This window comes from Phodopus roborovskii, unplaced genomic scaffold, assembly GCF_943737965.1.
Source record: "Phodopus roborovskii unplaced genomic scaffold, PHOROB, whole genome shotgun sequence".
Lineage (NCBI taxonomy): Eukaryota > Metazoa > Chordata > Mammalia > Rodentia > Cricetidae > Phodopus > Phodopus roborovskii.
The window spans coordinates 5758497-5786433 of record NW_026126566.1 but is presented as its reverse complement, the minus strand read 5'-3'; the positions used below and the strand labels follow the sequence as shown (position 1 = coordinate 5786433).

At 40.1% G+C, this 27937-nt stretch overlaps 1 protein-coding gene, 1 long non-coding RNA gene and 1 other non-coding gene across 4 annotated transcripts in view; all 3 read right to left on the bottom strand.

The window, feature by feature from the left end:
- Matr3 (matrin 3) overlaps window positions 1-13626 on the bottom strand; it is a 28209-nt gene extending 14583 nt beyond the window's left edge. For both annotated transcript variants that reach the window (XM_051202363.1, XM_051202364.1), the window contains exons 1-2: window positions 13494-13626; window positions 4612-5699 (exon numbers count right to left, since the gene is read on the bottom strand). In XM_051202363.1, the coding sequence (XP_051058320.1) occupies window positions 4612-5523 (912 nt within the window). In that variant the 5' untranslated portion in view covers window positions 5524-5699; window positions 13494-13626. The remainder of the gene's footprint in view (window positions 1-4611; window positions 5700-13493) is intronic.
- A 4153-nt stretch (window positions 13627-17779) lies between these two features.
- On the bottom strand, window positions 17780-21538 carry LOC127235102 (uncharacterized). The gene is made up of 4 exons (XR_007835680.1): window positions 21448-21538; window positions 20492-20526; window positions 18852-18911; window positions 17780-18201 (listed from the first exon to the last, which is right to left on the bottom strand). It is a non-coding gene; the product is annotated as an uncharacterized LOC127235102 (long non-coding RNA).
- Window positions 18325-18518, bottom strand: LOC127235197 (small nucleolar RNA SNORA74). The gene has a single exon (XR_007835685.1). It is a non-coding gene; the product is annotated as a small nucleolar RNA SNORA74 (small nucleolar RNA).
- Window positions 21539-27937: the final 6399 nt, after the last annotated feature.

Here is a 27937-nt window from a genome sequence, read left to right as displayed (position 1 = left end):
AAAACCATTTCTGAGTCCTTGAAGCTTGATCCTGCCCTCATATACTCTATGCACATTCTTGGAAAAACTGGATTAACTTGGTCAACATAAGTGAGACCTAACAGTGGGAAGATGTAGATAGTAAAGATCAAGGTCACCTGAGCACAGTAATTGCTGTGGAGCAATCTCAAGAATCCACTATTTTTGGAATGGATTATTTTATAAAAATGTATTACAAAATAGCCACATACCTAGATTTCTAGAAAATGTGTGTGAATAATTAAAATAGAATCTTTAATTTCACCTAGCTTTTTAGGCAAATTCCAAGTATACTACACTATACTTTTTAGTATAGTGAAAACAACAACAACAACAACAAAAAAAAAAAAAACCACTGTAAAAAAAACAGGCCAACTCGACTTCTGTGGTCATAATCAAGCATTGGGTTGAGACTAGGACCACGATCAAAATTATCTCTTCTAAAGTGCCCGAATTTCCCTAAAATAGAATGAAATTTAAGGAGTGCCTTTTTCCAAATTTTAAGGAAGGAAACAATGTATTCCATCAGTTTTTTTTTGTTTGTTTTAGTTTAAAATAGAAGGCATTAATTAAATTTATTTTGCTCCAAATTAATTTATTTTCCTTTCCCTAAGAAAAATATCCAGTTAACTTTTTCTCCAATTAGGAAAGGTGGGCTTTGCCATCAAAATGCCTTGATTTATTTCCTAAAGTACAATATAACTAAATATGTCTAAGTCTAAATTATTTAAATTCATTGTAATAAAATTCCCCTACAGCGGTTTAAAAAAAACAAAAATAAAGGTAAACTATCTGAACATTGCCAAGTATATCTCTTATCCTGCACTGTTTTAAAAATCCACATTGTTTTACAAGTAGTTTTGATTTTTCGCAAATTTCCACAAATCGAGACAATTTCTAAAATAGCCACTTTTCTTGAAAATAGAATATAAATATGGTCAGGCAATGTGTTTTTGCTCCAACAAGGGGATTAGAGCCTCAACTAAAAGAAATATTACACAATTTGATTTTTACAAAGGCTCAAAATGGCATTTTATAAATTGGACCGTAATTTTGATTTATATTACAACAGTTCATGTATAATTCATGCTAAGAAAATTAATTAAAACCCTGTGAAAGAACTAAAATGGAACATATCCAAACAAAATAGCACTGAGAATGTGAGATGCTATCGATTATTATTCTTAGTATCTGTGAAAACTAGACTGTCTTTCAAAAGCAATAGCTAATAGGAAGTTGAGAGACTTCCATAGTTGTTATACACAGAGTTGGGCTAACGGTTCTACTTGCAACACAATAGACTATTTCTGAAAGCCATTTTAAAAATAGCTGCAAGCAAGAGGCGCCATAGGTAAATTCACAAATTCAGAAAAGGGACTAAACGAATCCATCAACCTAAAGAATTTCAGAACAACTTGAGATTCATTACAACTATCTATCCTTAAGAAGCAGTGTTTTAGAAAAAGAATAAATGTTATCCTATTAACCATGCTTCTGAATTATAGGAAATGGAAGGGCACAGAGTCGAAAAGAAATTAAATCCAATCCCACATGCCCCCTAAATTTCAAGTTTATGGTAAAAATGTGGCTGGTCTTTCAAGTACTAGAAAGAAGGTCAAGATCAGAAAATTAGTCATGTATCTCCCAACCCATCCATTATTAATCAGCTCCACTGTACCTAATCTCTTGATGTCCAGTTTAAAATGAAGACTAAGAATCCAATGATTTAAAAAAAAAAAAAAAAAAAAAAAAAAAACCCTCCTGGATTCTATTCTGACAAAATTCCTACATGAGATAAAGAATAGGGAGGGATTCACTTTTTGAATTTACAAGTTAGTGGGGGTAGGGAACCCTACACTCACACTTAACATCTTTCAAGTATCTTTTTTGTTTTCTGAGGCAGGGTCATAGACAGCCTTTTGAGTACTAAGATGAAAGACATGACACCAGACTACGAGATATCTAAGTTTTATAATAATCATTCTGGAAGTACTTCCTAAGTGGCAGAATAGATGTAATTTAAAGACCTAAGTAATACTAGAAGGAAAAAAAAAAAAAAAATAGAAATTCAAGTAATAAGACAAAAAAGCTGCAGGGGGCAATTTTCTTTAAATGAAAGGAACTTGAAATAAGTTTGAGATTGTATAGATATGCTACTTGATGTTCTAAAATAACCTAGGAAAAAACTCAAAGACCACTACTTAAAAATCACCAAAAAATATAAAATAAGGGCACTCCATCATGACAAGCCACATCATGCTTTTCACTTGAACTTTATATAATGTAGGTCATTTAACATTACCTAAGTGAAAACAACAGATTTTCCAAGTTATGCAGTGATACTAGAGAGCAGGATACTTTGTTTTTAATTGTCTACATCCACCACAGGAATATCTTAAAATGTCACATCTGTATCTATTAACAGTTCAATGCTGAAGTATTTACTTTTTTAATGAAACAGATACAGAGAAAACATCAGATAAGTCTAGGCAGAGAAAATCCAAGTGCTTAAATTTGTTCCAATTGGTCTAACCTACAAACACAAATTTTATATACCCAATGGTTAAGCAAAAGTTCTCTGAAACAGTTGCTAAATATACCTAATATGTTGAAGAATATGCAAACTAGAACCTAAGCATTTTTATAAGCTAAAATTACTCCTTAATCCAAAGTGTCAAGTCTTTCAAACTGTTCTTTTGTTAGTTTAGATTCATTTAACTTATTAGCCTTGTAGTAAAACTTGAAGAAAAAAAATCTTATACAAAATAGAAACTTTTATCTCACAAATTCTTTTATGGTTCCTTTTTGTGTTCCTTTCTTCCAACAGCAAAGATGTGCAGTTCTTTAAGATCACTTTCATTTGGTCACTGTAATTATTTTCCTTGGACTTTACAGATCTTTTCTGAGAACACCAGTCATATAATTTCTGCTATATTTCTTGGTAAAGAGGTTAAGAAGTAACATAGGAAAAGCTGGAGTCAATCAAATTTAATGATCTTTTTTCGTTGCTTTAATTTACACCAGACTAAATCTTGTAGTACAGGATTAAAAACAATAAATTCCATGGCATAGTATAGCTAACAAATTCAGAAAAATAAAAATGAATAACAAATAAGATTTGTTGATTCTTTTGAGCTCCAGGTTCTATTTCTTTGTTGAGAGGGTCTCACAATGAAGCCCTGACTGGCCTGGAACTTAGAATGTAGATCAGGCTAGCCTCTGTCTCCCAGTGCTGGGATTACAGGTGTGAGCTACCAGGCCCAGTGGTTCTGTTTCTTCAACAAACCTAACTTTGCCTTTTATATTAACTTATTTGACGTGAAACAAAAGATTAAAAGGTAAAAATGCTAAGATCTAATAGAAAATGGAATAAAAAAAATTCAACAGGGTCTAGTGGATTAAAAAGAAGAAACACACTAAAAAGTGAAGTTAAAAGAAAGTGATATGAAAAGAAAATGTTCCAGATGTTGCTGTAAAGAAAAACCCTTTAACAGTGACCATAAAAAAATACATACATATATATACATATTTATCAATCTCATGGTAGCACTTATTCCAGTTAGATAAGCTACTCCAAAGCACATCAGGAAAAATGGATGTTCATAGATTACAGGTCAAGCTAGTGGGGGTGCTGCACCATTGACTTTATTAAGTCAACTGCAATATATACTGAAAAATAGAATTTTAAAAACTCCAATGAGAATGAGTAACACTGAAAAAGTTGAAAGAGAAGGACATTTAAAAGGGCATTTTGAAAAGGTTTCCATTTTGCCAGATGTGATAATTAAAGGAGAATTAGGCTTGTTCTCCCTGCCACCCCATGACTATCCCAGAAGTACAATAAGCCTAAGTCAGAAAAAGAATTTTCTTACAAGGAACACAGAGCAGGATAATGTAGTAAACGATTTATCCAAAGTCTCTAAAGGGACAGATGCAATAAACATGGGATAATAAAAAGTGAACTTTGAAGTATGTTTAAGGAAGTTGTGGAAACGGAGAAAAAAAAATGATGAAAAATTTCAGTCATAGTATGAGAGTTTGTGTTAAAGGGAAATTAAAAAGGAAGAATGAACTAATCTAAAATATGAAACATACTGAAACACACACCAGGGCTCTACATTAACTTTCCCTATAGCCACAGATAAGGAAAAAGGAGAATTGCACAAGAATATATCTTTGACTACATACAAATCAGCAATCAAGACAGATGGAAAGCTGAAATCTAGCATCCTAAATGGCAAAGCACAGTGACTTCGGAAAAAAAATGCTTATTTCAACAAAGCAGACCAGGTGGGAAAAAAGCCTGCTTAAATATGATTAAGAAGAACATACTGATGCCAAAAAACAACAAGATAATCCCAGTGGATGACAGCTTTGTGGCTAGAAGTATTCTAGGTAGATTGTATTAATGTAAAGCCCTGGTTTATATTGCTCAAAAACAATTACCTTCCAAATAAAGTGTTCTCAAAAGTATAACAATTCTTGACCAACTCAATGTCATCAGACTACAGAATTAGAGTAAAAGATATAGGTAAATACAGAATAGGCACTACAATGTAAAAGAAATTAGAAGCATCTGTTGCTTTAACTCACCTTATTAGAATGAACTGGCAAATCACATATAGAGCACAGATGGGGATAACCCTTCGGTAAGAGTCCATGGAAGTCTTCAATATTGCTACTTGGAGGAGCGCCCCTCTTTTTCTCAAAGAGAGATCTCTCTTGTAAGGGGCCAGGACCACGTCCCATTCTCTCATACTCACTGTCAAATTTATGATAGTTATGCGAGGTCTCACCAAAAAAAGAATCATCCCTACACCTTTCTCCATCTCTTAATCTGTCATCTTCATAATCCATTCTGTCATAATAACCAGATTCTTGAGAACGACTTCCATGGTCATAATCAAGCACTGGGTTGAGACTAGGACCACGATCATCAAAGCTATCTCTTCTAAAGTGCCTTTTTTCTTCCCAATCATCCCTAGGTACTCTGTATGGTGGCTCCCGTGTAGCAGATCTGCCATCTCTACCATAACTCAATGTAGGGCCTTCTTCAGTTCTCCTCCTTTTAAGCTGTAGAAGGATTTGGGGCAAGTTCTCAGGAGTAATCTTGTCCTCTGGATAGCGACTCAGTTCATCTAAGTCTCTAGCAGAAAGACCAAAGCTGGCCAAAATATTACTGGCCTGGTCTGCATCTCCACGGTGTTGAGAAGACAAAGGGAGTGGACCTCTACTTCCAATGTTAAATATAGACTGCAAATTATGGGAAGAAGTACTAGCAGAAGACAGTGCGCTATGAGCTCCTTGTTGATTCAATGAAGAACTCATTCCAAGATTCATTAAACTAGCAAGGCGTGCAGTACCCTGGTTCATCCTTCCAAGAGATGCTGGCATACTTAAAGACTGGGTAGCAGCAGCAAGAAGGCCTATTCCTGCTGCAGACAGGTCACGCCCATGACCCTGTGAGTCCCTACCGAGAGATGACTGCTGGAATGACTTGGACATTGTAGAACTATCTCTTGTCTATTTTACAGATCAAAAAAAAATTTTTTTAAAAGACGGCCAAAAAGAAAGCTCAAACTAGAAAGCTAGGTTAACTTTGCTTCAAAAATGGTAACGCCAAGAAAAAGGATCAATAAGGACTGTAGAATCTTCTTCAAGCTGAGAACCAGCAGACAACTCTGTAGAAAAATAAGCAGTTTTAGTCATAAATCCCTTTACGTAGATGCCGTTTTTTTTAAGAAAAAACTTACGCATCATGTTGATTTAAAAAAACCACTTAAGATCTCAAACTTACAAGGAATTCATTACATATCTTAAACAGATTCCAGATGTATGCAGAGCCTGCATATAGATATTTAAAAAGTAGCTTTTCATGCTGTAATTTAACAAAGGGAATTTCATATTGGGCTTAAAAACATTTACATCCAAGGCCTAGATGTTTGGGTGCATCAAAATTTCAGTGAAAACATAGATGGATTTCTTCTTTTAGAAGAATAAAAACATACTGTAGAGTATGATGCTTAAGTTCTAGAAGACTAAAAAAAAAAAAAAAAAAAAATCAAAATTAAAAAAAAAAAAAAAAAAAAGAAAAAGTCAGCAAGTCAAAGATGAACCAGTTGTATTCTGCTTTAGGAAATGAGACCTATTATCACTTTCAGAAAGAACCAAGTAAAATAATGAGTAAGTGAAGCTTTGGGTGTCAAGTACCTGAGGTAAGATCAAAGATCAAGTAACAATTGAGACCTTTATGCAGCAAAATTAACTGGAGGTGAAGACAGATGTGAAGAAAAACAAGTAATTTCCTACAATTTTGAGGATTTCTACCCAAATTTAAGCCACACAACTAACTGCCTTCTTACTGACCATACCAGGCAGTGCTTATTTGATATCTACTCTTCCAAGGTAAGGAGAACAATTTTGGTCAGTATAGAAACAGACCTACCAAGAAAATAAAAACCCAGGTACAGGAAATACAGGTGATTTAAAGAAGGGAAACAACCCCAAGTTAGGACCTATTATTGTTCAATGTTCAGGACTGTAACATCTCTAGAATTCAAAGCACATAAATGAAATCTAAGACCTTGTTAACAGATTTCTGCAAACTCTTCACAAGAATAGCCCAATAGCTTGAAAACTTTTAATTCTGATTATGATCCTTCAAGATGTGTTTCTGGATGAAACATAATAAATCATTAGCAGTGCATCTCAAAAACTGTTACAAGAGTGTGCAAAGTATCAACACGATTCCTATAAAGCATTAATGAAAAGACGTAATACAACCAATGTTTTCTGTAAGACAATTTTATAATCACAATCACATACAAGATAAATCTGATCAATTCGCCACACTTCTACTATGATGCATTGCTTTTCCAGTTTTGTGTTTGATTAGCCATCCACCTAAGCATTGTAGTTTAATAAATTACACTAAAACCCAGAAAATATCCAATAGTTAAAAGTCAAAAGTCAATCATAGGATCAATTCCATCAATGATAGATTAAGGCAAGGATACTGGACGAACACAGTGGGAGGAAGAATAAAAAAAAAAAAAAGTTACAGGCAAGAAAGATTTGTACTAGATTTAAAAAAAAAAAAGACACAAATGCTATCAGTGGTAGCTGGAATTACAGATGATTTTGTACACCAAGAAAGATGAATTTGAGAAAAGACACCAAGGAAACTAATTCTAGACAAGATCCACTTATGTAATCTACTTAAGCTTTAAGGTAAGATTAATGAAGAGAAGAGTTAGTGAACAGTGGATGAAGGGCTTTTTTTAAAATAGCATCTTTAAAATGCCATACAGGACATCAGTTTATGTACTTTGTACATTGGTATTAATTTGATATTAATGTCTACATTTTATATATACTATTTTTTACAAGTCATTTTAAAACATTAGTTAATATTTAATCACACTTTGACATTCATGTTACAGCCAAAGCCTTTTATTATTCAAAAGCCTGTCTTTTGAAAAATCTATTCCTATTCCAAGAAATAGTATTTTATTATGCAAAAAATTTTCAATTACCATATTTTAAGGAAAGAATCATTAAATTACAGAGACATCAATTACATTTGTGTACTTTACACAGAAACAGTGGATCTCAAAAACTAAGCTAAGGTAAAAAGATAATTTAAAAGACAAAACAGAAAATGGATGTTAGAAAAACTCAGAAAAGGGAGGACAAACAATATAAATCCCATGACAAGGTGCAATTCACAAGAACCACCTTCTGATATACTTTATTTCAACTTAAAATGCAGCTACACACAACACTAAAATAACATAACTGCAGAAAAGAACTTAAGTTGAATTTTTAATACAAAAAAAAAAAAAAAAAAAAAAAAAAAAAAAAAAAAAAAAAAACTGCCATGTCCCAGACTCCCACTCTGGGCCAGTAGTGTACATAAATATAATCTCAGTGTTTTGGAAGCCAAGGCAGGAGGCCTTGTTGTGAGTTTGAGGCTACACACAAATTCTAAGACATCTTGGATGGAACCCTGCGTCAGAAAAAAAAAGTGTGTAATGGAATAACCAAGAGAAATCAAGCATGAAAGCATTACTTAGAAAATATGAAAACGGAGCCACTAGCAATGAACCTAAGACATAAAAGCCATTTTTAAAGGGTTCATTCCCATGGGATTTGCTGCTCATTAGTAAAGTTATTGTTAATATTGAACTACTTCATTACTAAACATTTATTAAAAAAAAAAAATCAAGGGCTGGGGCACATCTAGATGGCTCACTGGGTAAAAAGGCCCTTGCCCAGAAAGACCAGTGACACAATTTTGATCTCTGGGACAGAGGTTTGAGAACCACACAGAATTGTCTTCTTGTGGCATGTATTGCTCCATATCCTTGTTATGGCATGTGACCTACCCAATAATAAGTAAACAACATTTACTTTTTAAAATTAGGAGGTTGATATTGCTCAAGATATTGCCCAATGAGTGTTTTAAAACCCTGGAATAGTGTCACATGATTTTTATCCTAGCATAAGGTGTACTGTCCCAGCTTGGCTTCAAACTCAAGATGCTTCTGCTTACACTTCCAGAACAATGGCAGAGTGGAGGCAAAAGAGTGTGAGTGCAAGGGCATTTTCAACTACAAAATTTTTGAAGATGCCTGGCTCTCTTCAGAGACTGAACCTAAGAATGTAGTATCAAAATACAATTTACCCATAAATTCTAAATGCCCATTCATGAGTGCACAATCTTCTCTCAATACACAAAGCATCCCCTATCACAAAAACCAAGAAAACAAAAGAACCTTACCAACATAACCTATAATTTCATTTTTAAGTAGTTGGGAAGGGGAATAGAATAGTTCAATGGAACACTTGCCTACTTAGTAGTATTCGTGAGAGGTTTTGAGTTCAACTGCCAGCACCACACAGAAATAAATGTAATTTACTAGAATATGAAAATCAATTTAAAATTTATTTTATACTTGGGAAAAAAAGAGGTAGGAGTCTAGTCTACAGAGTGTAGAGCTACATGGTTAGACCCTGTCTTAAAACAAAAAAATCCAATTTATTTTGTATGTGTGGGTCAGTATAGCTTGCAGGAATCAGTATTCTCTTTCCACCACTCGGAGTCCTGGGAATTAAACTAAGGATATCAAGTTTAGCTGAAAGCATCTTAACCCAATAAAAAATTTAGCTAATTTATTTAAATATATATTTACATATAGAACCTCCGACTTAATCGATTTAAAAACACAACTTCCCTCCCTGAATATTTTTTATTTTTATTATTATTGGAAACAGTTTCTTTGTGTAACAGCTCCAGCTGTCCTGGAACTTGCTCTGTAGACCAGGCTGGCCCCAAACTCAAGTGATTCACCTGCCTCTGCCTCCCAAGTGCTGGACTAAGGGTGTGCACTGCCATTGCCAGTTTTAAATATTATTAGATTTCTTTTAACTCAAAATAATATTAAGTCTAGATGGACAGCTCAGTCAGTAAAGTACTTGCCTTTCAATGCAACAACCAGATCAATTCCTAGAACCAGAGTTTAAAAAATGGAATATTGATAGGCATTTATAATCACTGTACTGGGGAGGTAGAGACAGGAAGAGATATCTTTAGGGCTTGCTTGGCCAACTATTACAGTCTAATTGGTGACCTCAGATCAAATGAGATCTGATCTCAAAAAAGATGGATGACATTCCTGTGGGCATGTGGTTTTGCCCTATACATCTCACACACTGAAAAAAGAGACAACTAAAGTATGTCAGAAAAGAAAAACACTTAAAAGTTATCTATTATTGCCACATCTTGAGTTCTGCTCTCAATTATATAATCAAAAATGAAACAAGTTTTCACGTGGAAGCTGGGATATAGATCACTGTTGGAGCACCTAATGTGTAAGGTCCCAGGATCAATCCTTAGAATCACAAAAATAATTTTTTTTTTAAAAAAAATCTGTCACTTATTAAAACTTACCAACATAATAGGGCTAGAGATGACTTAATGGGTAAAACTGCAAGCAGAAGCAGAAGCACCTGTAATCCCTCCTACAGAGAAGAATGCCTGAAGATAGAAGGCCAGCTAGCCTGGAGTGGAGTACAAAGGGGTACGATTATGCCTCAAACATGGTAGAGGGTCCATACATGTGATCTTGCATTTGCTACCACACACACAAATACCATTAAACTATATAGTAAGACCCCATTTCCAAAACAACCAACTAACCCAGAAACACTATTTCTAACTTGCTCCTGAGTCACATAATCACACTTAAGACATAAACAGCTGAGTACCTATAGAAATTCTTTTGGAGGATGAGTCATACTATACATTCCAGATAGCCTTAGTGGTAAACTCCAAAGTCTGAAATCTTCCCACACCATTTCAATTTGAGAAGTTATGTATAAAATCCCTTAAAGACTACACATCTACAATTTTCTCAATTACAGCTTCTTTCTGTTCTACTTTTAGTGATCTATAGTTTTCCACACAGTTTTTTTTTTTTTTTTTTAAATTAAGGATTTCAGAATAGCTGGGTGTAGTGCTGCATGCCTCTAATCCCACTGCTGGGCAGGTGGCAGTCTGATCTACACAACAAGACCCAGTTTAAAAAAAAAAAAAAATTTCAGAACAAAAAAGAACATATTCTGTACATCCTAAGAACATCTAACAAATGATTATCTAATACCTGATCTTATTAACACAAAAGTATTAGGTTTTTTTTTTTTGGTCACTTCTGAATATTACATTTTCCAGACTTATGTTAGAAGCTGGTTTACGTCTACCTTAATTATTCTTAAAAATGTATGAGATGCTAAAAACCACAAGAATCTGATCTGATAAGGACTTCTAACATTTATATATACATACTCATTTTTTGCTCATTATAAAAGCAAATGGAAGCAGATTTAGTGGTTGTCTTAGCATTTGGGAGAAAGAGGCAGGAAAATGGAGAGTTGGAGGCCAGCCTGAGTTTTATTTATTTATTTATTTATTTATTTATTTATTTATATGTGTGTGTGCGCCAAGACCATGATCCAACATAAAACAAACAGTAAATTTTAAAAAATTACCAGAGCAGGATGTTGATGGCACACGCCTTTAATCCCAGCACTTGGGAGGCAGAGGCACACTGATCTCCATAAATTTGAGGGCACCCTGGTCTATAGAGCAAATTCCAGGCAAGCAATAGAGAAACCCTGTCTTGAAAAAACAAAACCAAAAATAAATAAATAAAATTATCAGGCAGGAAATATAAACTGACCTTCAGAGAAATCATTTTTAGGTACATAAATATATGTACTTAATACTCTGTCGGGTGTATGGTGAACACCTTTAAGCCCAGCATTCAGGAGGCAGAGGCTTGGTCCTCTGCCTGATCTACATATCATGTTCCAAAGAAAACCTGTCTCAAAACAAAAAAAGATTTAATACTCTCTTCTATCACAGCACCCATGTGAACCATGATAATTCTAAAAGGTTAAGATATTACTGTTGCATTCCTGTTTTTAAATTTTTACCACCTTATTATTTTTGTTTAAAAGCATCAGGTAAAAAGTTAAATATTTCCAAATTAGTTCATATTTAAATGCTTCCTACATAAAAGTTGTATGTAATTGATGAGGAAGTATATGAAAGCTACCTCCTATGGGGATAGGAAGTCTAAACTAAGTACTTAGGAAATGTAAACTTAAAGCACCTCAGCACTAAACCCGCTGGGTAAATGCTAGGTTTTTTAAAAAAGGATTATATAACCAACCAGAAGAATCTTCTTGCAGTACTTAGGCGACATCTAATTTTTAGTTTGTAAAAACATTTAAGTACAAAGGCAACCTTGTGGGTTTTTTCAATGTAACTTTCCCCTCCCTTCTAGATTCCTAAGATACTAATGTAAAGAAGTTATGAAGATAACTGGGCGTGGTGGCACAAGCCTGTAGGTGATCCAGCTCTAGGGATGCTGTAGACAAGTAGATATGTAGTTCCTCCAGAGACCTCAAAAGAAAGCTACATAATGCTGGAGTGATTTAGCTGTTAGTAAAATAATATTTTGACACAATCTTGATGCTACCAAGACTGGCCCCTATGTCTGGACAATTCTTGGTCTGTTTTGGTCTCTTGAGAGCCGCTATGCGTCACTAAGCCCAACAATTAGTAGCTTTTCAACACCTATGGGAAACTATAATCAAATCTAAATTTACCTGGGCGAAGCGTGTTGCACCGACTGACAACTTAAGTCGACTGAAATACGCAACACGCAGTTACCAACACACACACAAAAATCCATGATTACTTCCTATGAAATCAGCGACACAAAAATCTCCGAGCACCAGAAAGACTAGAAATTTTAAGAATCACAACTGTTCTAGAAACGTCTAGATGAGTAACTGTAACCTACCCGATACAGAAATATCCCACAGAAGGGACTAATCCACTAGTCAGTCACAGAACAGGGGAAGCGCCAAAGGGACGAGGAACACCTACGGTAAAAGGGAAACAAAAGCACGGCACGGCACGGCACGGCACTAGCAGTGAACAGAAAGATTGAAGGACTACAACACGGTCCTCCAAACCCTTTGTCTGAAAACCGGAAGGTCTCACAACACACGGTCCTGTCCAGAGGAACCTGGACTATTTTGATAGAAAAATGTGAGGCGACTGACTAAACACGCAAGCATTCCACCTCGTAACACGCAGAAAGCTGTGCCCAAGAGGCTACAATACAAAACCCAAGCGTTAACTTTTCATTTTCGGCCATTTTTACGCAGCTGGGGGGCGGGGGGTGGGGAGGAATTGTTCCAGATGTCTGGCTAAAATCGCGCGCCGGCGAAGGACGCGGGAGTCTCGGGACTCGGGCAACAAGAAGCGATGGGCGAGGAACGGCGAGGCTACCGACGCCAGGGGAAGAAACGTTGGCCAAGACACGCAAGCTTTCCGCACCCTACGAAGCCTCCATTTTGGGCAGCCTTTCTGAGGAAAAGCGGCACACGCACTGCTTCTCCGGGACTCGCGCTCCCACGGCCTTGGCTACGCGTCACGTCCTCCCCAAACGGCAGGCCCCAGCGGGCGGCCGGCCGCTCCCCCGGGCCCAACGCTCCTCCCTCCTCCTCCTCCTCCGAGCCGCGGCCCGCGTGTAACGGGCCCGTCCCGCCCCCGCCCCCGCAGGTCCAGGGCGCGGGGCGCTCGGCCGAGAAGCAAACCTCCGGACCCCCGGCTCTCCCGCGCCATCCCGGGCGTCGGCTGCCCGCGCGTCCTCCGGCACGACCGCTCGCCGCCGCCGCCCGAGGAGGCAGGCCGCGCCGCCACCGCACTCCTAACATGGCGGCCGCCGCTCGGCCGGCTCACATACGCAGCGCCCAAGGAGGCGGCACGGGCGAGCGGGAGCGAGCGAGGACGGCGCGCCGCCAGCTCCCCACAGCCCCGGGCCCGGCGGCCGCCCCGCTCTCGGCGGCCGCCGACGGCCCCGGCCACCCGCCCGGACTCTTACCCGCTTCACGCCTACCTTAGGGGAAGGGAGAGGGAAAAGGAGAGAGACCTCTCTCAGCGAGCGGGACGCGGAGGCTCCCACAATCCCCCGCAGCAACGGCGCTGGCAGGAGGTGGCGACGGAACGAGAGGCTGCTCTCGCGAGAGCTCACGTTCCCACCCCCGCCCCAGTTCCAGCTCGGCACGCGCTAGGCCCCTCCCCCGCGCGGGGCGAGTACCCGACACGCGCGGCCAGCGTTGTTCTCTCAGGCCGAGGGCGTCTCCCTCCCCCCCGAGAAGGCGGGAAAAGCGGCCCGAGCCTGCTTTGCATTCCAACACCTAAATAATGCCGCAACAGCTAGAAAACGCAGCGGGCACTTCTATACTCTCCGATTTATCGGGTGAGGATCTGTGCCAGAGGGAACCAGCTGTTTAGCTAGAAACTCCTGTACCATAAAATTATGTGGTATAGCACAGTTCGACTCTTAAAAAAGGCTTTAGGAAAACAAATAATGCTTAATTTATCCGCTCTGGAAAGGTCTCTGCAGAGGCCAAACACTGACAGGACTCCCTGGAGCTGGAGTTAAGAGGAGGCTGTAAAGTACTTGACTTGGATAATGGCAATAGACCAGCCCTCTGAATTGCAAAACTCCCTGAGTCTTCTGCTTTGATGTAAAGAGTCCATCCTCAAAGTGTTAAATGCTAATTACACATAACCTGACAAGTGAAAAAAAAAAAACAAATCAAAACCAACTCTCAGGCTCAGTTTATTTTTTCAACAGTGACAAACGCAACCTTTGTCCTCATGGACAATTGAAACCAAAATGTGCATAAATTTAGCAAGACGAATAATCTGAAGAATGAGAAAGCTAGCATCTGGTTAGGAAAGCCCAAAGAACAAAGTAATCTCAGGTATTAGAATAAAATGGGTAAAAACATTGATTTTGTAGGTAAATTGCAAAAAAGACTGAGGTTGAGCGGGAATGGCAAATGGAGATGCCGAATCCTAGCTATTAATATGGTGTGGCACACATCAGGGATGGCTAAGAATGAAGGCCAGAAAGTAGGTGATCAGCCTGGAACAGATATGTTCTTTTCAATGCCAAGCTGACTACAGAGAAACCCCGTCAAGAAAAACAACCAAAAAGCCCACATTAATTAGGGTAGCTAATGCCTGCAACCCTAATTGAGGCAAGTTCAAGAGCAGATGGCTTCTGCCCCGACTGTTGGGAGTAAGGGCATGTGCCCCTGCTGACCAGCTAATTAATTTTTTAATGTTTGAGGGAAAGAAACTTTTGACAGGAACATGTGGTCTCGGGCTGGCACAGCTGGTAGGTTACCTGATCCTCAACACAACATAATTTGAGCAGTGCTTACACACCTTCAAGTCAGGGCAGACTTGAAGTCACTATATACCAAGGTACAGGTCAGTTTTGGCTAGAGAACATGTCACAAAATAAGTCACAAAAATTTTGCATTTAACTGTCAATCTTTAATACAGTCTACCACGAAATGTTTCACAAACAGTAAGGTTCTTCCCTCTCGGAGTTTTCATCTGGTACTTTTGTCCACTGTCATTTAACGTTTGATCCTGGGTTCAATCCAACAATGGGTAAAAATGTGTTTTGTATTAAGCAGCTTAAACTAAGCGCAGATTCACCATGCTTGTAATTGCAGCACTTTGCCACATGGCTTATCTTTTTTCAAAAAGACAAAAAAGCAGCCAGAGATGGCTTGGCAGAAGTATATAGTGTTCCTGTGGAAAGCCAAAGTTCAGTTTCCAGATGTGCACAGATGCCCTAGGGGACACCTCCCACACTCTGTACTCACATGCACATAACCATGAAAACCTAAGTCTATATTATATAAATATAACCTTTAAAATGAAGGATCCATTACCTTGAAGTTTAAAGGCAGTAAACAGTTTTGGTTAAGCAAACGTTTGGTCCTGTATTCCATCTCCAACAACTCTCCACTAAGAAATTAACTTTACTGTTATGTGGTCCCAGAGTCTTCTACCCTTTCTCAATGCCAGTCAACAGGACTCTGTGGAAGAGTCTCACCAGTAACCAACCACCAGGGTGAATGGAGCCAGGTGGCTATTGACGGTCATTGTGTCTTCCTCCTCCAAATGCTGGGATTAGACATGAATACTGCCCAGAAACTAGACAATTATGAGACGGTAACCTGTTTGTTACCCAAGAAAGAACCAGGAGCACAGAATGTACCTCTCACACAATTGTTTGCTTTCTCTTTCAGGATAATTTTTAAGTAGGGTAGCACCAAATTGAGAAACACAATTTAGCAAATTGATTCATTGTAGGTGTTCCTACACATCAGTGAGGGCAAGGATGCTACTAGCCGAAAATCTCAAGTATTAGTCCATTAACTTAGTGAAATTGTTTTCCTAAGAGTTCACAGTTCCATTAACAGGAACTGCTCACAACTCTCAGGAGTCATTTCCACTCTTTTCAAGTCCTTAATTAGTTGCTCTTACCCTGTTCATTTCCTCTGTGTAAATTCCTAGGCACTGGAGAGGCCTTTTTGTGTTCCTTTGTGACCTGAAGAATTTATCCCCCTGGGTTTTGTTTCTAATTATAATGCAAGACCTGGCCCAACATTTCAAGAAATATCTAATGTTACTTGATTAAACCCAGTGACAAAGTAATGAATGGCCATCAATGGGAACACTATAGCTGGTTTTTTTTTTTTAAAGACAAAATTTCTCCTGTTAACCTTATCTCTCCTGGATCTTGCCCAGGCTGGTCTCAGTGCCCAGGTCTATTTGCTTCTGCCTACTTATTTACACATTCATTTTAATTTAAAGAGACCCACAACCTGAAACTTAATCAGAATAATTTACAACATGGTGGCTCACAAACATCTTAACTCTAGTTTTAGGGGATCCATTGGCCTGATTTAATGGGCACTAGGCATGCAGAAGGCACATATTAATTAACACATAAAAGAAATGTAAATCTCAAAGCCTTTTATTTTTATGTGAACAGGTGTTTTGCCTGCTTGTATGCCTGTATACTACATAGCCCATCAGATCCCCTGGGACTAGAGTTAAATGATGGTTGTGAACCACCCTGTGGATACTGGGGATTAAAGAAGACTCTTGAGAAAGCACTCCAGCCCCTAAAAAAAATTAAAGCTTTTGTTAATGCTTTAATTCATCTTGAATTTATCAGGATATAAAGGACAACTGGGATAAGTAGTGACTAATTAACTTCATATCAACTAAGAAATACCATTATTTTAATTGTATTATTTGTGTCACTGAAACCTCTTGGGTCTATGAATACATGCATTAGTAGTCATAATATTATCCATTTTCAAGAAATACCAGAGGAACCTCTGCGCTCATGGGTATCACTACCTGCAGCCAGGAAGGCAACCTGCAGTCTAAGACTCAAAACCCTATAGAAAGGACAGGAAGAAATTGTTTAATGGTAGAAAAAGAATGAACTCAAGCATTGAATAGCATAATCATAAAATGCAGATACAAAAATCCCTGTGGGGGGGCATGGTGGTTCCTACCAATTATCAGACTGCTTGCAGAGAAGTTACTGTTAAACAGTAAATTTTAAGACTAATCTTGAGCTGGGCGGTGGTGGCAGCACACTCTCCGTCCCACCACTCAGGAGCCAGGCTGATCTCTGAGTTCAAGATTAGCCTGGTCTACAAGAGCTAGTTCCAGAACAGCCTTCAAAACCAGAGAAACTCTCTCGGAAAAAAAAAACCCACTAACTTTAGTTACACAACACTGTCTCAAAAAAGTGGTATAAACCAGAGGTAACATCTGTAAGCCCCTAACTCAAGAGGCAGGATCTACCAGGTGCACTTCAGAGATGGATAAGCCAAGGTCTCACACTTAGGAACTGTCTTGGGCTTGGACAGATGCCGTCAGCTGTTAATCTTGCTGGTCCTCTAGAACTCCTAGTTCTAGGCAAATCATGGCAGGGAATTCAAACTCTTCTGCCCTCCAAGGGATCTACACACACATGTCATACACATCCTTGTTTAACTGTCTCCTTTAAGATTATAAAGAGAATATGATAGAAGACATGTAAAGTCCATATAAATCCAAAAATAAGGAGGATTTTTCTTCCTTCTGGATAATTTAGCGACCTCATTCTTTTCAGATAAGAAATACAAACAAGTTTGGCATGTGTTTCATGACTAACTCCATCACACAGGAGGCTGATCCAGGAGGTCACCTGGTTTGAGCTTGGCCTGGGTTAAGCTATCTTAATAAAAGTGAAAGTACATTGATACTGTGATTACATTTGGTTATATGCCAACAATAAAAGTTTCAATGAAATTCCAATCTCAGTGTTTATCATGTAAGTTTTATTGGAATATAGCCATGTTCATTTGCTGATACATTGTCTGCCTTTCACACACAGTTGCAAAAACAAAGACAGTATAACAATTATTTACTATCTAGGCTTAATAAATAGGCCTTTGCTTTCAAAAAGCAATGTCCCAAACTTTCTGGAATGTTCTGAGCTGTCCTAAGATGACCACTATCCAAATAGAACTTAAAAATCACTAATTAACACTGTCCCCTCGCCCAAACCATTGCTGGACTTTACAAGCATTCTTTGGAATTACATCACAGCTCTTTAATCCTCTACAGCAATTTAACTTTCTCTCCTTGAGTATTTTAATCAGAACCACATACATTACTCAAAACATGGCGTCTTCAGAACCTGACGGAGTCAGCTTTCTCATTCGGACCTAGGATTCAAGGGGATAAAGGTAACAACACGCTGTCAGTTAAGGCACAAGGCCTAGTGCATTCCAGGCAGTGTCCTTCACATACAGCTATTTCCCAGTCCCCTTTCCTTTTAGCATGAAAAAGTTGTTTGCACCTAGACCAGGACCAACTCCACAAGGAGTCATTCCACTCTCAGGGATGCAACACTGCTTAAAGGTAATCAGCACCAACACCAAAACAGTGCTGGGAGCCAACCCTTAATAAACAGCATTTATTCTTCCAACAGTGTAACACAATCACAGGCACCACACAGCCTGAATAGCTGACAACTGTTGGATCACTCCCTTCCCCAGGTTGCAGACATTGAATAGACTTCACAATTAGCTGCATGTTACTTTAAAGGAGGAATGGAAGTAAATTCTACACCTCCAGTTTTATCCAGCACTAGTCTCTGTCATTTGTCAAGGACTAAGTTTAGACTCTAGCTGTGAACAGAAATAAGACATTCTACTTTGCCTTCTAGGACTCAGTAAGCCATTCTTCAGTTGGAATGGCAGATCCTTCATACCCTCAAACAAAACCACCAATATTCTACAGTCACTGCTAAGAATGAATCTGCTTCCCAATTGTTTCTTGATGCATACCAAGGTATGTTAGAACAGACACTTACCTAATAGCCACACTTGCCCTGTTGTAAGGGGATGAAGACCACTTTTACTTCCAAGATATCCTAAAGAAAAGTAAGCAAGCTTAGCAATTCATAATAGTGAGGTAACATTTATAATAGCAAAAAACTAGTTCAGTCCTTCCATGGGACTGCATATGTGAAGCAGAGAAATGCCTCTTGCAAGTTAATCCTAAATTTATCACACAAAATGTAATTTATATCCCACGACTCAACTTCTTCCTACCTGCTAATTACCACTGAAGTCCTCTGTTCATCACTAGTCCTAAGACTGTTCCCAGTGAACACTCTAAGCACTCAAGAAAACGTGTTAATAGGTGAATAGAACACTGATGACCTGCAGCCCACATCTCCCCTGCAAGAGGGATCAAGATCACAGGTAGCAGGGGACAGTTTTATTCTGAGTATGGGAGTTATCTGAGTTTAGAATTAAGGTTTAGCTAGTGAAGTTGTCAGAAGTGGGATCAGTGTGAGGGAAGGAGTAACAATTCTAGAGAACAGATACCTGGAATGTCATGTTAAAGCCAGTGCAGACAGCTGCTAATGCTAAGGCAGGCCACATCTGGTGGCCTATTTGGAGAATACTTCCAGTGGTAAACTGGTACTGGCACAAAGTAATTGGGATGGCTATGAATTGGGATGGTAGATATTGAGGGAGTGATGGAGGGTTCAGAGAGGGTAATATCTTTCCTGTCAATACTGCAATTAGGGCTAGTTTCTGATTGCTTTGGAAGCCTACAGCATTAAATGGAAGGGCAAAGGACATGAACTGGTTAAGATGAGTGAGCTGAGTGGGCAATGGGGGTGTGTCAGAAGATACATGGTGTGTGTGTGTGTGTGTGTGCTTGGCAGGCCAGGCAAACAACCAAAAATATATAAAACAATCAGGGAATTGGGGTGGGCAAGAAACTTCTGGAAATTGATTCAGGTGTACTGTTTTCAGAGCTCAATTCTTGCTATCCCTACTGTCCATTCAAATCTAAAGGTGTCTGTCACCTTTAGAAGATATGCTGAGTCATGAAACTTCAGAGGGTACTAAGGCAGTCAGACAGTGGATCAGAAGATGCCACTAGCCCTTCAGGATATGGGCAAGGCATGAGGCTGGGATGTTTGCCTAAAATTGAGCCATTTCTTACAGCAAGGGCTTTTACACAGAGAACTCCCCCACCCCCATGCTTAGGACAGGGGCGGGGGAGATGTGTGTTGTAATCTAGCTTTATTATTGTGGGGAAAGGGAACCGTGCACTTTTTAAGTGAAAGTGCATTCTAATAATCCACTCCAATGTCTTAGGCCAGTTTGTACTAGTCACATGCCTCACTGGCTTGATTTCTTTTGTTCTGTCCCCACCCCCAAGTTGTGACTGAAGGAACTAACCTGTCAACCTGCCCTACCAAGACCCCTAAAACCTGCACTTGGGTTTCTTCTGCAGAACACGTTCTTACCTTAATGGGTAAGGAACTATGCTGACATCCTGGTATAGTTAACAACAGAGTTGGCATGAACCAGGCCAGAATGCCAACCAGCTATTGGCTGCTGTTCTCCCAGCAGTGTAACACTTGCCTAGGTACAGGGAAACCTAGGTAGCTGCCTACAGCTGGAGGAGGACTAGTTGAACTGTACTTACCAGGGCAGGCACCTCCTGAAAATGGCAGCTGGGCACTATAAAGTCAAAATGCCCTAGATTAGTCAGCCAGCAGTCAACAACTGTGCAGTTCAAAAAACAAAATCTCTGTCCTCAAACCCCCTTCACTTTGTGAAGACCAAGCCAGAGACAACAGTAGGGAATGTTTACCTTTGGGAGCTCCGTTAACAAAATCTCTAACTGCCTCAGAGTTCCTGTAGAAGTAGCAGGACAGTACCCTGTACGTCAGGTGGATGGGACCAGACTGCATTGCTATGGTGGCTAATGCTTGCCATCTTAGTATGTGGGAAGTTAGGGCAGTAGACTGACTCCACAACCAGCCTAGACTCATCCATGTCTGAATAAGCCAAGCTTAACAAAAACCTTCAGGATATAAGTGTAGAGTGGACACTCAGTGAGCAACAAAATGGCATACTAGTAAAAGATAGCATGATGGTCATAATTAAGTAGTAACAGATGTGACTCAGTGTGCTATCTAAAACCAGAGGCGAGGCTGGAATACATACATATGGGCAAATTATCCAAACCCATGCTATTCCCAAATTTTACATCTAACCTACTCCCAAGCAATTTAAAAAAAACAGGAAAACTAATATAGGCCTCATTGTTCAGGGCATGGGCTGAAGCCAATGTAGTTTTTTCCCCACGGACACGTGTTCCTCACACACCGTTCTCGGTCCCTGCCTGGTTCTCCAGAAATGCTAAACTGTGAACGTATTCTAGATGACTCCCCAGATAAAGAGACCTCATCTCATTGTGGCGACTCTTCGGGTTACGACTTTCCCTAGTCCCTTCAAGATGACCTCCAAGGCCGGAGGCACTAAAAAAAAAAAAAAAGCCGCAGTTTCTCCCCAAGCACAGGCACAGGCCCCCTCACCCTCCTTCTCGCCTGGATCGGTAAAATCTCCAGGACCTCTCCTCGTCGGGCCCTCACTTACCTGCACGTGTTCGGAGCTCTGCAGGACACAGCAGCCACCTCAGAGGCCACGGAAGAAAGGGAAGCCGGGAGCCGATAGGAGCCCCGCCCCGGGGCGGTTTCAGGGAGGGGCGATAAGTCCCGCCCAAGAAAGGCGGGGCTAGAAACACGTCAGGCTGACCACAGAGCAGAGTGAAGAGTCATTTGCATTGACCTGTTTTACAGAATTGCTTAGTCTCTCAACAAAGGCTGTACTGGGTTCCTTATATATAGGAGCCCTGGGTTTGCAGCTGCTGGAGACCAAGCCCCTTATTTTGAACCCTAGCGTTTCCTTTCCCTGAAGTTAAGAATTATAATTCTATCCTGCTGAACAAATCGTGATGCTGGGGCTCAGAGGAGCAAGGTCCACCAACAGCAATTCCTGAGTCCATTTTGTAACTCCTTCAAATCCTGTGCATCCTCCTTTCCTAGCCTCTCAGTTCGTTATTACACCTGTCAAAAATGGCCAGGCAAGCCTCTGGGAATCAGTCACTGTCCTTGGCATCTGCCATCATGTTTTATTATCCATTTCCTCAATACATAGTGGAAGGGGGTGGATGGTCCTGTGCATCCCAGCCTTAGCATACCTCCTTTGAAAACACATACATGGCACCCCAAATTGATTCCGACAAGAGACCCTAGGCTACAAAGCCAAAAAACTACCGGAGAAGTAGCAATCCCCAATCTTCCTCCCCAGGTTTGATGGAGTTGGACACTGCCCCTGGCTAGGGAAAGGCTTACATAAATCAGCAATTTTAAGGTCACATGGTGAAAGCTGAACTGGAAAGCAGGGCTCTGTTTTGCAGTTAAAAAGGAATGTGACTGAAGACTGCTGTCATAATCAATGTAGCATCCGGCTGTCACAGTGTATTCATAAAAGGAGGGTTTATGAGACCTATAAAGCCTAGCAGATTGGCTGGGTAATTGGCCAGCAGAGCTCTGCTAAAGGAGGAATTGCATTGGCTCTTCCCTTTCAAACCCACAAAGGAGAGATGGCAGGACTACCTGAAGATTTCATAGAAGGGAAGATCACAGTAGAGTATGCATGCACTTGTTCATGAGTGACTTCAGAGAGGAGGCAGGAAATAAATGAACACAGGGAAATGTGAGGGTCTCTTAGAAAGCGACCAAGAAACTGGTATTGACTGTATTTACAACTTAATCTAGCTAGAAATAGAAGGCAAGAATTATGTAAAAGAAAGGCAAGTCATTGTTGAGTATGGCTATGTGGTAAACCCTGTTCTCGAGTCATAGTGGAAAGGTAGCCAACACTTTTTAAGATGGACTATTATTTGTCCTATGGAGGAAAACATGGATTATGATTTCTCTTTTTCATAATAAAAAATCCTTCATAGCCTTTTAAAAAATACGTCCTTTTAAGTTATGGTAGTGGTTGATTTATGTGTATGTAGGCTTATTTTGTTGTTATCTGTACGTCCAACATTTTCCTATATTTTTGTCTCTTCTACTTGCAAAGACAAGACTGTAGAGAGAATAATAAAAGCAAAGAAGGAACACTTCTTGCTAGGTAACTCAGCTGGGCCCTGAACTCATTATGTAGCCCAAGAAAGGGCATTTTCAGACCAATAATGCAGGTGGGTGGGAAGCAAAGTATGATGGGAAGCAGTAGAATGAAAGTTCAGCCAGAGTGACCACCTCGACAAGCTTCTTGCTTTTTCCTCATTTTCCCACTTTTTGTTGTTGTTGTTGTTTTGTCCACTGTGTGTGTGGGGGGGGGGGAGTTTCAAGACAGGGTTTCTCTTCACAGCCCCGTAGACCAGGCTGGCCTCAAACTGATAGAGATCTGCTGGCCTCTGTCTACCTCGACGGGGACCACCAGTAGAAAAGTACTAATAATTTATTACCATTCAACAGATGCAGGTAAAGTCAGAGAAATAGAGATTTCTGTTTGCCTAAATTTTAGTCAAGTAGGAAGTAACAAATACTATATACATGGGTTATGGCAGCTAGCATGGCCTGGGAGAGTTCTAGAGCTGCATTCTCTCCCACAGACCCTAAGTATTTCTGTTTTCATCTCTGTACTACACTAGCTGGTAAATAAACAATGCTAGCCAAATTAGATAGGGATTCTGTATTGCCATCATTATTTCTCAAAAGCATCATTAGATTGTCAACACTGTGGGGAAATTAAAATTCTCATGTGCTCTGGTAGCAGTGTAAGATGGTATGGCTGTTTTGGAGAACAGTCTGGCAGGCAGGTTCTGCGGCACACACGTTGGAAACATTCACATTGAAGGAAGGACTGTCGCAAGCTTCAAGTCACCTGGGGTGCATAGATCCAGTTCCAGACTATCAGGGTGGTATAAAAAGATCTTTTCTCAGTTTTTTTTTAATTTTAAAAAAAAGAAACAAAGAAAAAAATGAGAGATAAAGGAAGAGAAAGAAAAATGGGTTTGGGGGTCCTCTGGAAGACAGGGACTGCTTCCTAACTGTTCAGCATTTCTCAGCCCTCTTTCTTTCTTTCTTCCTTCCCTCATTCCTTCCTTCCTTCGTTTCCTTCTTTCTTTCTTTTTGAGGCAGGGTTTCTCTGTGTAGCCCTGGCCACCCTGGAAGTCACTCTGTAAACCAGGCTGGGTTCTACTCAGAGATACACCTGTCTCTGCCTCCTGAGTGCTGGGATTAAAGGGGTTTGCCACCACCTTCAGACTTTCTTTCTTGAAACAGGGTCTCACTATATAATTTAGGCTGACCTCACATTTACTATGTAACTCAAGCTGGCCTTGAATTCTAGGTGATCATCCTACAGAGGCCTCTGGATTTATGGGTGTGTATCACTGTGACTAACTGAACTGTGTACATTAAGTGCTGGAGGGATGGCTCAGACGTTAAGAGCACTGGTTGCTCTTCCAGAGGACCCAGATCCCATTCTCAGCACCCACATGGCAGCTCACAGACCTAGAACGGATTTTTTCCTATGTGTCCTGTGGCTTCTCAGTATCTGGGAAAACATAAAGCATGTGGGCCAGCAGTATAGCAGGTTGGAAGACTTCATTCCTTCCCATCCTTCCACTTCCTATGACAGCTCAGTTCAACACGTAGGATGTACCTACTATGCACACACCATGTAGAACTGAAAAGAGCCAATGTTTCTTTACTGTCTTGATGGGAGATGTTATTCTGTAAATATGTTTCTCTTATTGGTTAATGAATAAAGCACTGTTGGCCAATAGGAAAGGAAGATAGGTGGGACTAGGAGACAAGGAGGAGAGAGGAAGGAGTAGGGAGGAGATTCAAGATGGAGGACCTACAGGGTAGAATGCCAGCCCCTCTCTTCAGTAAGATAAGACCACGTGGAATTAGGTTAATAGAAATGGGTTAATATTTAAGACATAGCTAGCCGATAGGAAACTACTAACTGGCCTATAGCATTATATCAAATACAGAGTCTCTGTGTATTATTTGGGGCTGGCGGGGTGGTGGGACCTGACCAGCAGAGGAAAAACCACTCATAACACTATCTCCAATGTTTGAAATTATATTATTATGATAATTAACTCTGTGCAAACAAATACAGCTTTTTAGATTAAAAAGGCAGTTATTTGCCAATAACAGTCACAACAGCCTGGGACATCAGGCTCCTTCTGTTGCATGTAGGGAAACATAGTAACCTCAGCTGCAGCAAGACCAATCCCCAGTCCTTGGAGTTGAGCAAGCTCCAGGACTTGGCTCCCTCTCACAGGCCTCCAATCACCCCTTCATTGGTTGCTAGACTCGATTTGTTAGTCTATTTTCATACCCCTCATTTTCTCACCATCCCCCACCCCCACAGTGTCCAAATTGGCCCTCCAGTACTGGAACCATTTGCCGGAACTTCATTAAACTGAGCACAGGGGAAATTATAGAGGAGATTTCACTTGTCACTTAGGCTCCAATATAGAAAGTAATTTTGTAAGGACAGTGCTGGGAGGCTATTTTTATCTCGATGTCTGTGCTGAGCTCTCTAACCCTGCAGTCTCTCCTTCTCCCTCCTGGCTATCTCGCCTTTTCTTTGTTTTCCCCTCAGACTGAATGTTGTGCCTTAAATATTTATCCAGGCTTCACACTTGAGCTTGTCACAGATTCTCTTATGCTCTATCCTTTACTTCATCTCTTTATTCAACAGGCAGCAGGTCCTGTGCTGGGCACCAGGATGTGTAAGTGGAAAGACGGAGCCCCGCTGCTGGGGAGTTACAGCCTGATAAAGGGTCTTGGGGACAGTGAATTCAGATTTGGTCACCAGAAAGCTGGGAAGAAAAGATTTGGCCTTTGGGATTCTGATAGGAATCTTACTACCCAGTAAATGGGGATGTGCAAATAGCCAAAAGCCTCACATATTTATTAGGGAAAAGTCCATTGGCCTCGGCTTGCATGTGATATGTTGTCCTCTGGGTAGAGAGAACATGAATTTGAGAGCCAGATATAGGTTCGATTGTGACTACGCCACTCACAAATTAGTAGCTTGACTTTGAGGTAAGTGACCCCTGAGCCTCAGTTCCTCATCTGTAAATTAAGAATAGTATCTGGGCATGGTGGCATGTACCTACAGTCACTTACTTAAGATCCTGTGCCAGGAGGATTTCTTGAGCCCAGAATTTGGAGATAGCCTGGGCAATGTACCAAGATGCAATCTCTTAAGAGAAAAAAAAAATGAAAAAAGAAAACACTACATTTTTTTCATAGCTTAATTTCTTCTCACTTAAAACTTTTTTTTTAATGGGAGGTGGCTGTCACTCTGAAGTCCAGGTTGTTCAAGAACCCACTGTGTAGTTCAGGCTAGACTCACATTCCTGGCAATCTTTTTGTCTCAGCCTGTTGAGTACTAGTAACCTCTTATGTCCAACTTTTTAATTTAAAAATATGAATCTGAGACAGGCATGGTCGTATGTGCCTTTCATTCCAGGATTTCAGCACTCCAGAGGCAGAGGCAGGCAGATCTCTGAGACTGAGGCCAACCTGGTCTACAGAGTGAGTTCCAGGACAGTCAGGGCTGCAGAGAAACCTCGCCTTGAAAAGCAATAAAATAAGGATCTGGTGGGGGAGATACCTCAGGCAGTAAAATAGTTGCTGTATGAGCAGCACGAGACATCACAAGCCAGGTGAGGTGACATGCTCTTGTAACCCCAACAGGGACAGATAAATCCCTAGGGTTTTTAGGCCAACCAGCTTAGACTAATTATGCAGTTTCAAACCTGTGAGAGACCCTGTCTGAAACAAACAAAAAAAAAAAAAAGGTGGACAGCACCTGAGGAGAAGCAATACCCAAAGTTATCCTTTGATTTATTTACACACACACAGTACACCTGCACATACGAATACAAATGCACATTAAGATGCATGTGCACACATGCACATACACACACAGATGAAAAAATGGATCAAATGAAATATCATATTTAACGGGCCACACAAATGTCTGTGTATGTCACTTCTTTGCTCTCTTCCATACCACCCTTAAACTCCACAATTAAAAAATACATGGATTGGTGGACCTGTGAGACTGCACAGTGGGTAACAGTACTTGCTGCTAAGCTCGGTGACCTGACTTTGATCCTTGGGACCCACATAATAGAGATAGACTTCCACATGTGCTGTGTTGCATGCTTGCCCATGTTCATTCTCTCTCATATGAAGTTTGTGAATGTGCAGATATACGGGCTGGGGATATAGTGCAGCTAATAGAGTGTGACAGAATGCACCAAGCCCAGTAATGCATTAGACCAGGCTTTATGGTGCATGCCTTTAATTTTATTATTTGGGAGGTGGGAGCACAAGGCCATCCTTAGCTATATAGTTTGAAGCCAACCTCAACAGAACGAGACCCTATCTCAAAACAAACAAATAAAAATAATTAAACAGAAGAACAGGCCCGACAGCACTGATCTGTAATACCTGTTACTCCAGAGGCCAAGGCAGGAGAAGCAGGAGTTCAAAGCCTTCCTGACCTACACAGTGAATTCAAAACTAGCCTAAGCAAGTTAGTGAGACCCTATCTCAAAATCTGAAAGAAAAAAAAGAGTGAAGTGGGCTGCAATTATTGTTGCAAAAACCTAATAGATCCCTGCCTAAAAATTAGTTCTAAATGGATCAATGATTTTAACACAAGACCTGGGACTTTGGAGCTGAATGAGGAAAACAGGCCAAATGCTTCAAGATACAGATATGGACAGGGAGGCTTCTAAAGGATTCCAGCAATACAGGGGAAAAAGTCTCAAGGACTAACAAACAGGAGAGGATTAAAATGTTTTTGTGCAGCAACGAAACAATCAGCAGTGAAGACAGTGCAGAATGGGAGGAAATCTTTACTAACGAGATACCTAATTACTACTTAGAGGGTTAATACCAGATTCTACAAAGAATAATAAGAAAGGATATCAAAAACTCAAATCATTTTGAGGTCAGTCTGGTCTACAGTTCCAAGACAGGTTTCAAGGCAATGCAGAGAAAACCCTGTATCGAAAAACAAAAACAAAACA